At 38.2% G+C, this 12,304-nt stretch overlaps 1 protein-coding gene across 2 annotated transcripts in view; it reads right to left on the bottom strand.

Moving 5' to 3' along the window:
• MED23 (mediator complex subunit 23) overlaps nt 1-12,304 on the bottom strand; it is a 49,408-nt gene that overhangs the window by 9,509 nt on the left and 27,595 nt on the right. For both annotated transcript variants that reach the window (XM_054022567.1, XM_054022568.1), the window contains 9 exons: nt 10,497-10,660; nt 9,185-9,309; nt 8,193-8,398; nt 6,940-7,120; nt 5,418-5,588; nt 3,995-4,211; nt 3,063-3,299; nt 1,641-1,806; nt 390-462 (listed from right to left, as the gene is read on the bottom strand). In XM_054022567.1, coding sequence (XP_053878542.1) covers nt 390-462; nt 1,641-1,806; nt 3,063-3,299; nt 3,995-4,211; nt 5,418-5,588; nt 6,940-7,120; nt 8,193-8,398; nt 9,185-9,309; nt 10,497-10,660 — 1,540 coding nt within the window. The remainder of the gene's footprint in view (nt 1-389; nt 463-1,640; nt 1,807-3,062; nt 3,300-3,994; nt 4,212-5,417; nt 5,589-6,939; nt 7,121-8,192; nt 8,399-9,184; nt 9,310-10,496; nt 10,661-12,304) is intronic.

Below are 12,304 nucleotides of genomic sequence, written 5' to 3'. Positions count from 1 at the left end.
CCTATTCCATTATGTTCTATAAAGCTATATGGAATGTGCAAAGTAGAGTTAATGTTACTTCAGTCTTCTATCTTGGGGAATTTTCTGACTTCATTCTCAAGCTTAAACACCGCACAAATTTTTTTTTGTAGTTAATATATAGCAACTTTATTTTCCCACAAGGAAACAAGATTGTGAAAAATGCAGTTTCGCACCCCACCCCTGCAAATCCCACAGTGGGTTTGGTCCGACAATGAAGGACAAAGCACAGATGTTTCATAAGCTTCCCAGTGGCTTTTGGAACTACTCCAGGTGCATCTGAAAGAAACTAGTTGCACTAATCCCTAGCTTTTATGGAAGAATGCATTCTTTTCTCTGTTCAGAAAATTTTAAAATACATACAGACTCACTGGTAAGGCTGTGATAATCAGTCCAATAGCATTCATCCAAGCTGTGATATTCTCTCTTGGCACCAGAGGCTGACTACAAATAGGGAGGGGAAAAAAATCTGAAGTTATATAAGATTTCTCATGACTTTTGATATATTTATGATGAATGAAATATATTCCTAGAGAAATTATAGACTTTTGTCTTAAGAAAAAGGTATATATACAAACGCGTGACTATGTGGTTTAATTAACTGGTTAGTTGAGTACCACATTGACACTGCGTGGAAAACTTCTTAAACAATTTTGTTCTTGTAGCATGTTTTCTCTTAAGAGACATTAGAGACACTTGTATGAATAAAGACATTTGAGACATTTGTATGAATAAAGTCTTCACAGTGATATCGATTCCTTTGATGACTCATTTCCCCATGATCCCAAAGCCTGCATCAGGGCAACCTTCCTTGGCTGGGTAAAGTGGGAAAGGAATCCTTTTTTTCAACCTATCATTACCACTAGGGTGACCAGATAGCAAGTATGAAAAATCAGGACGGGGAGGGGGGTAATAGGTTCCTATATAAGAAAAAGTCCCAAATATCGGGACATCTGGTCACCCTAATTATCACTTAGAGATGGCCTTCTGAGTCACTAATTAAATACAAGGTGCTCCGTCCCTTTACAACTCTTTCAGTACCTTCTGGCCCAAAAAGCAAGTCACTGAGCTTAGGAATGAAGTCCAAATGTCTCATGTGGCAACACAGAATGAGATCTGTAAAATGCCATCTCCAATATCACATGGTAACAATGAAAATTATAACAGATGTTAAATGCAGTATAAAAATATAAACTCTGATACACTTTTGGACCTCAAGCATCCTACCAATTTTTCTGCTTTTCTCCCTGTAGTCAAAGATCTTTTGTTAAAGGAACTGATGGCTCTCCCCCTCTGGATGAGTGCTACACATGGCTCCTTTCCCCTCCTGTTAACGCCTATGAACACACTGGACAAGTTGCTGACAAATGTACGGTACTTCCACCATCTCTCCCACATGAAGCTGAGTCTCAGTCAACACCAGCACCGGGATCTAAGGTATTCACCACACACGTGTTTTGTTCTTGGCTCTTAGAATGATATCCAACACCATATTACTGCTTGCCTCCCAAAGATATCAATATATAAAACAACGTTTAAGAAAAGGAAGCTTCAGAACCAGTGAGCAATTTGTAACCACTGTACTGCTTTTTGTAGAGAGCAGTTCTGTAAGTCCAACATACCTCTTTAACACAACATTTAGAAGTGCATTGCCCACATCCTTTCCTGGAACAGCCAGCGCCATGAGTTCAACACAGGTAACATGAAGAGCATGGGCAGCTGGGTTAGGAAACTCATTGAATCGCCAGTCGCAGTTTGGAAATGGACCAGGCGACTTGCCAGCCATAGGTAACAATGATTAAGGAAAACAACAAATTCCCACATGGGGACTGGTAAGATGCAAACAATGTAGTTCTGCATGTACAAAATGTATTTAACACAAAATATATCTAATACACAAACAAAACAATAGAGTCCCACAAATTCCTGATAATACGTGTGTGTATTTTTTATAACAAAACACACACACACACGACAGTACTGAATGAAACTAATGGCCACAGTCAACCAAAGGCACATATTTAAGATAAGTCAGTTATTGGAAAGCATTTTTAAAATAAATATCTAGAGAAATATCTGTATGTATAGAAACACATACATACACACAATACAACAGATACTTTTCTGACAGGAAGATTTATTATGTTTGGGCCATGTCAGAGTCCATTTATTCTAAACCTAAGATATTTTGTTTATTAGAAAAATGGTGAGAAATTTCTACACTATTAATAATCTTTTTTGAAGTATATTGTTAAATGTAAACATACTACTCGTATTAGAATTTTTCAGGTGGCAACATTGAAAAAAATTAAACTCTTGAATAGACAAAGAACAAACAACTGTGACTATCTGATTGCCACTGAAAATTAAAGGTGCTCCAGAACAACACCACAAAGTGTGTTTTTCTACTTATAGGACAGTGGAATCACTGGCATCATTAGAACTTATGTAAACTAGGGGTTTATATACTTTGTTTCCCTTAATCAGAGAGACAAGTCCAGCTCCCCCGAAGTTGGACATCTCAGCAAAGTAGAGGAAATGGTGGAGTTGTGGGAGGAGGTTAACAAAGGTGCACAGCGAACTAACCAACTTCTCAGCAGGTTGGCATTAGAGAAAAGGGGAAGAGGATGGCCAGGGAGAGTCAGGGCAGGTCTACACTACAAGGCTAAATCGACGCAAGTTACGCAACTCCAGTTACGTGAAGAACGTAGCTGGAATCAACGGACCTTACGTCGACTTATTGCGATGTCTACACCACGCTGGGTCAATGGGAGAAACTCTCCCATCGACTTACCTTATGGTTCTCGTTCCGGTGGAGTACTGGAATCGATGGGAAGCGACTGGTGGTCAATTTAGCAAGTCTTCACTAGATCCGCTAAATTGACCCCCGGTTAATCGATCGTCATGCATCAATCCCCCGTTAAGTGGAGACAAGCCCTCAGTCCTGCAGTATTTGAACTGTATGGAATATAACTAAACCCTGGTGAACTGAAACTACAATACTGATAATTTTCCTTAAGCACAAATCATTATAAAAAGGATATTGTCTACTAGTCTTCCAATCAATTTGCAATAATAAGTGTCATCGGGGATCCATGGATTATCTTCTCGTACATTCATAGCAGACTTGATATAAGTGTCACTTAGACACCAGCCTTGTGGTCGATTATCTTTGAGAGAACCAATGATGGCATGGACAAGCTTCCGCTTGAGGTTTGTGCGCTCTCTGAGATGCCTCTCATAATAATGAAGAGTATTGTACAGGTATGTCACTGGACGGTCTGCCAACAAAACACCCCCAGAAACACAGTAGCATCGCACTTAATCTTTTATTGGTAATAGTAAGCTTATGCGAAATAAAGGGTGAGGTAAAAACAAATACACCAGTAGAAATGCCCCATGTTTTTATTGTTACTGTACCACTATATTAAATGAAACTGGACAAAAATTTTATCTGAAATGAGGTCAAAACCAATACTTCAATGTTTGTGATATTGCTTAAAACATTATTTACAAACAACTAAACTCCTCCTGCAAGGCCTCTCTATATACACAGCATTAGACAGCATCTCAAGGGGAGATTCTGATAAGAAACAAGGAGTAGAAAGAACAAGACTGACACTGTTGTGCCATTATTACAACATGGTTTGTGTCATACTCAACATGATCACAACCAAGTTAAAAAACTGTGTTTGAACCCTGTTGAGAAGGAAGAGGATGGATAGAATGGGTAGCGTTGAATAAGGTTTTTGCTAACAAGGTTTACTATATTAAAGCCCATACAACACTGAAACAGCTAAATCAGTGTTCAAAAAGAGTCAGTCATTATCGTTCTGCTAGTAAACCAAGTTGCTCTTCAGAACAGACAGTTAGCGAATAAGGTTTGGTTTCCCATCGTGGACAGGACTTTACTGATATGTACCACAACAAAGATTGTATTGCAAGTATAAAGAGCTAACGGGCTTGAGGAACTTACCATGGAATTTGTATAAGCCTCCTAGATGATCCAGTAGAGTTTCCAGGGATTTGGACACTGGAAGCAATTCCAGAAATCTGTGGATTACAATGTCAAATACTGGCAGGAAGCGAAGGCACACATTTCCGAAGTAGATGGGTAGGTACTGGGGTTGGATCTGAACAGGAGGGTTGACCTGTTCTGCCAACCCTTCAAAATACAGCTTTTCAGGATATTTCTGTAGAAATCAAAAACAGATTTTTTTTAAAAGTATACTGAAAACATTACTGAGTACTTGCAATACTTTAAAAATGTACTGAACCTACATTGTACTCCATTCTGTAGACACTCCGTAACAATTTGGAATTATATATATATATACACATACATCCAAAGAGAAGGTATGAATTTCATAATGAATTGGTTTCTTGAAATTTCTGTGTGTGTGTGCAAATCCCTAGTGGATTATGAATTTTATCTATCACAGTAACTAAATATAATTGGACAAAATATATTAAACTCATTTTTTCTTGAAAAAGTATTTTAAAAAAGAGAGATTGTTTCAGATTCACTAAAACTGGTGCAGGGAGGTATAAAGTACTAAAAGGAAATTAATCCTGAGAGCAGGCAGGCAGTGATACCACCACTTATCCACCCTTGTTGTCAAAGACTCCAAAGAAAATCAAGAGAGAAATCAACTCTATTGTACATTAAATGCTTCCCCTGGAGCCTGAGAACACTAGTCTGTCATGTGTTGAATCAATACATTACAAATAATTTGTATGTGATTTCTCCCTGGGGAAAGGAACCCCACACATAACATATAAAGCATAGCTGGATGGTGCTTACATACCATGTGACGGGGCACAGTTTAAGCTTTATATAATATTCCAGCTGTCACATCCTGCCCCAGCCAGCAGTTCCCACTTTTTGGGTAACACTAAAATCTGGAATGTCTCCCTCCCTGTGAGTTTTTCAATACTGTGGAAGCTTGCAGAAGCCTAGTAAAATCTGCCCCTCAATGATTACTAATGGTTAAACCTATATTAATGAAAAAACAAAACTATATTTTCCCCAATTCACAAAGGAGAAACTGGGTCTTTGTTCTTTCTGATTGGCTTCCAGAAAAATCAAGGATTAAACGTGGGATTCAGATGAGCAGAGACTCCTAATTCTTCAGTCACTTCTATCTTTTAGTATTACATGCACATTTTCTTTTTACATTATTCTGTAAACATACAATGATTTTACATTAACCCAAATATTCAAATATTACTAACGTTAAATGTATCTTTAAAAGTTATTGTTGTGGTATTAAATGACACACTGAATAGCAGAACAAGGCATATAGCAAAAATGTAAATAATACACAAAACAAAGGACTACTTCAGCATCTCAACTGCACAGCACACATTACACCAGAGGATTGTGCAATCTATAGTACCTTATGATAACTCATGTGTTTTGTATGCCAATCATTCTGTAGCCAATGCTCTGGAGAGTTCTCTTTCACAAAATCACTCACTCGGTTTCTGAAATCATTAGGCTTGAGTAAGAGTAACTGAATTATGAAGTAGCAGACCTGGGCTTCATTTCCTTCATGACTGCGCATAGCCTTTAACAATAACAACAAAAGTATTAGATTGCAGAACAATGTAAAATTATAGCTAATGCTGTCTGCTTTCATTCATAGAATCCAAGGCCAGAAGGGACCACTGTCAACATCTAGTCAGATCTCTAGTATAACAAAGGTCATAGAACTTCCCCAAAATAACTCCTAGAGCAGATCTTTTAGAAAAACATCCAATCTTGATTTAACAATTGCCAGTGATGGAGAAGCCACCACAACTCTTGATAAATTGTTCCAATTGTTAAGTATCCTCATCGTTAATGACTTTAGGTAATTAAACATCCTAATTTTAATATAACTGGCCAGCCAACTCACCCACTCATTATATTCTCTGTGTAGGCACAAATGCAAGCAAGGGTCTGAACTCTGGACACCATCTCCTCCCAGTGATAAGTGCTCATCAACTCACTCATTTCCCAGTGGAGAAATTCTCCCATGTTCCTCAGTGAGAGGCATCAGTTTTATCCCAGCTGCCAAATCCATCCCTCCAACACTGATAGTACCAAGAAAGGTATGCCAGTTTCAAAATTCTAGTCATTCCAATGATAGGTACTTGTGGAATTGCAAACACTGCATTCTGTTTTTGACATATCATCTTGGACATTTCTTTTGGTAGCTCCATACCAGGAAGATTTTAAAATCTGGTGAAAGGATAGTACCTACTGAAGCAATATTTTAGCTATTTTTTTTGAGAATTCCTAACCAATGAAAAGAGGAAGGGAACTAAAGACAGAGCATACAATCCCTCGTACCCACCCTTTTGATACAGCTGGCAGATTTTTAACCTCCCTGAAACAAAGATAGCATTGTCCAAAGGCCACATTAGGTTTTCCATTTATTTGCCAATATGTCATTTGTCATGCACCTTGTTCCCTTTCAAAATATGAACAGGCATTGCAAACCTAAGATGGAAGAGAACCAGCCCCATACAATGGTGTTGTTAATTCCAATTCATTCAATGCTGTTATATGATCAATAAAGCTAGACAGAGTTCTCCTCGCCAGAGAATGGGACAATTGTGACACTCCTAGTTTTCACTCACTCAGGGGGCAAAAAAAATCTGTAGTTCTATAGTACTACTTGGTTATTGAACTAGTAATTAGTCACTATTCAATTCAATATATTTGCACAAAAATGGGTGTAGTTTGCTGGGAAACAGGCAGGCATGGAACTTGCCCCCTATGTGCTGCTCTGATGGCCGGACTGGAGCTGCTTCCCAAAAACTGAAGTCAAACTTCAGCTATGTAAGTGATTGCTATAGAAGTGGATCAGAAGACATTGGCCACATTTTGGATAAAGAAACACCTTGCACCTAACTTATTAAGGTAATACTTACCAAGCACAGTATCAGTCTGTCCAGTGTTACAATATTATATTTCCACACCATGTCATTAAGAATCTCAATACATTTGTTGAGTTGCTGGCCTCCTGCTGACGTGGAGAACTCATATACCAAGAAATCTGCAAATGTCCTAACGTGAGCAACCAGAGCTCTAGCCCCAATTCTCTCCAAAACTCTAGCAAACAGAGGGAAAGAAATGATCTTGTTACCGTAACATGCACATAGCAGAAGCGGACTGCATAATTTATAGAAGTCTTGATACATTTTTATCTGGCTAACTTTGCAGGACTGTGTTTCAAGTTTTTATACAAAATAGTCATTCAAATACAAACATCAAAACATGCTAATAAGTGTAACCCAACTCCCAGAAGTGAGGGCACTCCAAGGTCAGGATACCACAAGCTACTAATTAGCAGTGAAAATAAATCATTTTCCGCTTCATGGATAGATTCTGGGCATAAAAGTCTCTATAAATATACATGTATCAGTCTTGTAGAACTGAATTCTTCAGTAGGATGTGACATATGACATGCTGCTAAAACTAGTTAATTTTTTCTGTAATATTTTTTACACACACAGTTCCAAAGGCGTCACATTTCCTAACTGTAGGGATGCTTATCAAGCATTTTATCAGATATTCAGTAATTGCTCTGACAGGCCTAGTGAGGGAGGAAAGAGGATAACTGATTTTTTGTTGGTACGGCATGTTTTAAGCTTTCTAAAACTGGAAATGAGAGTTAGACAGCCATGAAAATTATTGACTTCTTCAATTCAGAGATAAGCCTTCTGAGCAGTCAAACCCAATAAAGCTTTTGGTATTAAAAGTTATTAAAGTTATTAAAATATTTCAGATAAATAGTAAATAATGAACAGAAAGACTGTCTAGAACAGTGCTTCAAGGTAAGTAAAACTTTGACTTTGTAGACCACTTATCTCTCCCCACCATCCAAAAACTGCAACTCAACAGCTGAATCCTTCACCTGCATCTGTCATTTTTATCAGGAGATAAGTACATCATAGAAATTTACACATAAAAACAGGACCAACCAGTAGTAAGCACTACTGTTAGACATTATGCAATCCTTGAAGTATGTTAATCCTTCTAATTGTACATCAAAACCCATCATCTAACAATGTACTAAATCTGATTCTCTAGTGTAGAAGAACTGTGCCCACTGTACTGAAGAAAGCTTACTATCCTTAAGCTATAACTGGTATAGAATGCAGCTACACTTTTAAAAGCTCACCTGTAGCCAATCTGATTAATGTGATCAGTCTCTAACAGCATCTTCCATAGGAGACAAAGGAATAGGGGAGGGGAGCCCTGCATGGAAAAGTGGGTGATTATATCATTCTCATTGGTCATAGACTTCCACTTTCGGTATTCCTCTTCCACATTCTTCTTAAGGTTAAAACGGCTTTCTTGGGGAACATTATTCTGTTTGAAAAATGCCTGAAATAAAGTGTGTTTGTTGTTAACTGACAAGTCTGAAACATTTAAGCAGTGTTGTTGTAGCTATGTCAGTCCCAGAATATTAAAGAGACAAGGTAATATCTTTTATTGGACCAACCTCTGTTGGAGAGAGACGAGCTTTTGAGCTTACACAAAGCTCTTTTTCAGGTCTGGGAAATGTACTCAGTGTCACAGCCACCTGAACACCCTGAGAGAAGCTGCTTCAATACAGAAATAAAACTCCCTCTGACCACACACCCCTTGTTGTCATCTATCACCCCACATTGGAACCCATCCGGGGTATCATCAAACAACTACAACTCATTCAATGGGGATCCCATCCTTAAAGAAATCTTTTCTGAACCCCCTCTTCTGGCCTTCAAACTGCCCCCCCCAACCTCATCATCAAAAGCAAGCTCCCCACAGACCAAGACACCTCGAAGTGGCAGCACACCCTGCCAGAACAACAGATGCAAAACCTGCTGATATATCTCCACTATGAATGAAAACCTTTTCCAATGTGAAAGAAGTCATTTGTCATATACATCAACTGGATAATTTTGCTAAGATCTGCAAACACTGCTTTATCTTTTTTTGGTCAGAACCACTTCCCAAACATTTCATCCTAAAACACCTACCGTTTCAAAATCATGCATGATTTCTCATGTGACTTGAGCATAATATAGAAGGAACAAGGGAAGAAAACTAACTATGAAGGGGACAACAAAGATCCCACTGAGATAATTATTTCCCCAGCTGTTCAAGCACTTAGTTTGAAACAATTACCTGCAGTGGAGCTGGAAAACAGCTTAGTGTGTGTGAAGCCCAGTTATGGGGAGTGAAACTCATGATAGTCTGCAATATGTCCTTGCACCAAGTTCCCTGAATTGAATCGGAGCCTGTGAAAAAGTCTAAATGGACACATATGCAACGTTAATCAAACACAATGGATTGGTGAAACTGGATCTTTACATAAAACTGACATTTCTTCCCCAGGCTTTTACATTAGTAGGATGGATATCTTGGAAAACGCAGACACGTTTACTTATTTGTCTGTCTAAAATGTTTATATTGCCCATCCTCCCCCTTTTTTTTTTTTTTCCTTTTTCTCACTCCTGATTGATTCTGTAGAACCAACATACCTGCAGGGAGAATGGTCTGAATTATATCCTGCTGAAGATGCACAAATCAAAAGTGATAATAGTTTCAGAATTCCTATGTTGCAGTTGCAGAATCTTTATGGCTGTTGACAAATGAGCTAGAAATAACCCAGTTTCGTTTTAAGTTTCTAGACATAGCTTGCTGGACTGGCAATTGCAAGACACACCTTGCTTGTAAATTGAGCAGGTATCATATGGAAATCATTGAGAGACAGTCAACATGGAATCCCAAGACGTCATTTTTAAAGAATCAACTTTTCCAAGCAGAAATGCACGTGAAGCATTATCCTATGAAACATTCTAACATAGTCAATGTAAAAAGCTAGTATTAATGCAATATTAAAGTTGCAAAAATCAAGCAAAAAAGTCAGAAAATGCCAAAAATCCCTTCCACATTCAAACTTTCACTCTCTTGGCTTTTCTGATATTATAGTTATACCAATTCTCCAGTCAGTCTCCAGACTAGATCAAAATTTCCAAAGTAAAAAACAAAACAAAACAGGAAAATAAAAAGCTTTTAACTCTCTCCTATCCAAAACACTCACCCCAACCTTTCAGGCCTTTATAAATCATAAAAAGACAAAAAAGGACACAAAAGCCAAGTTTTCTTTTGCTTTGCAGATCGCCTTTAAGAAGGTTTCTTCCACAACATTAACCTTAGCCCTGTTGTACCTTCCATATATATTTATGGTGTGCATTAGTACATGAGCATTTAAATGTAATAAGGAAAACTAAAATGGAAAATACATATGTGTAAGTTAACTGACTTAACATTGTAGAATAAAATAACTTCAGAATGCCTGACATTCAGTTCTTGATTTCAGAATGTTAGTATTGCATTAATACTGCTGGCCCCGAGTGGCATATCTTTATTTGGAGGAAGATAATTTAATTCACTTTCATGTAGATTATCTCTTATTTGACAAATTCACTCTTACCTGTCACATGTGTTGCTCTTGCTAGAGTCAAAATCAGAGCCCTGTTGAGTTCTTCTGACTCTGCTGAAAGAACTGTTTTAGGGTCACTAAGGAAACGTGTAAATTGTGGTTGGACCTCAGAGCTGCCCAATGCAGTGATTAGCCTTAGAGCAGTGCTCTCAACACTAAAGAAGAGAAGGAAAAAAGTTAGGCTGGTTTGGGGAAAAATAAATAAATACTGAAAAACATTAGCACTCCTTGTAATTTGTTACCTTTTTGCTTCATATAATATGTATATAATTGTTTTCAAAACAGTTTTAGTATGGAAAGAACAATCTACTTCTGTTTCTTGGTGGCTAGGGCCAAGAATTTTAGGTGATCGGTGATTTTGGATGACTCCATCTTTGGGTTTTAAGAAAGTGCTGAGCACATACCTTCTGAAAAGGGGCAAGAACTCTCCAGTTGAGCACCCCAAAAATTTTTTTTTTTATTTTTTACATTTGATAATCTTGGTCCAAAGATCTGAAGTCATTATTTAAAGAGACTAATGTGGTATAGGAAGCTGCAAAGCCAACTTCTTCATTTACAGTTCCAGATAGTAATTATACTGTTTGAATTAAAATCTCGGGGAGGAGGGAGGTGGAGAAGGGAAATAAATTATTGCTTTTCATTTGAGGTGCATTATTTTAAGTTCTTCACTGGTCCAATTACAGCTAGTTTTCTCACTTGCTAGTTAGAAGCAATTTAAGAGATATCGTCATTGTATCATCTAATTTACTGAAACACCTACAGCGCGGAGTCAAATTGTTTCATTTCTAGTTGTGTGCCTCTAGTTCCGCATTGACAGGTCTCTGCCATGATCTTATCTTTCAAGAGACATGCAAAAGTTCATAATCACATAATCAATGACAATATAGATTCCTCCACTTTCCTGTTCCCCTCACTTTTCCCCTGCTCTCTGAGCAGAGATGGGTAATTACTAAGCTTACAGTTGTACTTGGGCTAAGAGATCAGAAGGTAGTCAGAAGGACTTCCTTGGTAACAACTGAGAAAACTGATCTGGACAAAGGAGCTTGATAATTAACAGCTCATACCCTTCCTAGGGTTTTGCTTTATTAACAAAGACCTTTCAACAACTAAGTTCAACGCAAGCCTTTTCCCCACACTTGACTGCACCTTGATCTTCTACCACAGGATTCTCAGAGGAGTTGGTCGGGAATTTTTTTGATGAAAGCCCTAATTGCTGAGTTATTGAGTATTCTGCAAGGGGTGTCTCCCAATCTCTCCAACTGGTGTGGTTCCACTTTGTATTAATAATTAAATATTCATTGGGTTAGAAAGAGTGACACTAACTCTATAGCCCTGCGATTAGGGCACTCAACTGGGATGTGGGAGAGCCAAGTTCAAGTCGCTGCTGCAAATCAGACAGAGCAAGGACTTGAACCCAGGTCTCCTACATCCCAGTGAGAGTGCCCTAACTCCTGGGCTATTTGCTACTCTGTGGTGGGACGGTCTCTCTCTGACTTTTGAAAGTCTTGGTTTCATAATGGAACAAAACCAAATGCTGAAACCTTGAAATTTGTTGTAAAATGGAATTCTTGTCTTCTGGCCAGCCCTACTGTTCAGTCCAAACCCTGATAGTATCTTTCTCCGTTATATTCAGGGAAGCCACCTGCTTCTGATTCAGCAGAACCTGTTTAACATTTTCCTAGCAGAATCAACAGCTGCTAGCAGGATGGGTGTATCAGGCAAACACTGACAACCTATTATGTAAAGATCCTGCAGGATTTTCAATACATTACTAAGGAAGGGGATAAAAGTTTAGTGAT

The sequence above is a fragment of the Malaclemys terrapin genome, chromosome 3, assembly GCF_027887155.1.
Source record: "Malaclemys terrapin pileata isolate rMalTer1 chromosome 3, rMalTer1.hap1, whole genome shotgun sequence".
Lineage (NCBI taxonomy): Eukaryota > Metazoa > Chordata > Testudines > Emydidae > Malaclemys > Malaclemys terrapin.
The sequence above is the reverse complement of the archived record's forward strand: the minus strand, read 5'-3'. Positions and strand labels throughout refer to the sequence as shown.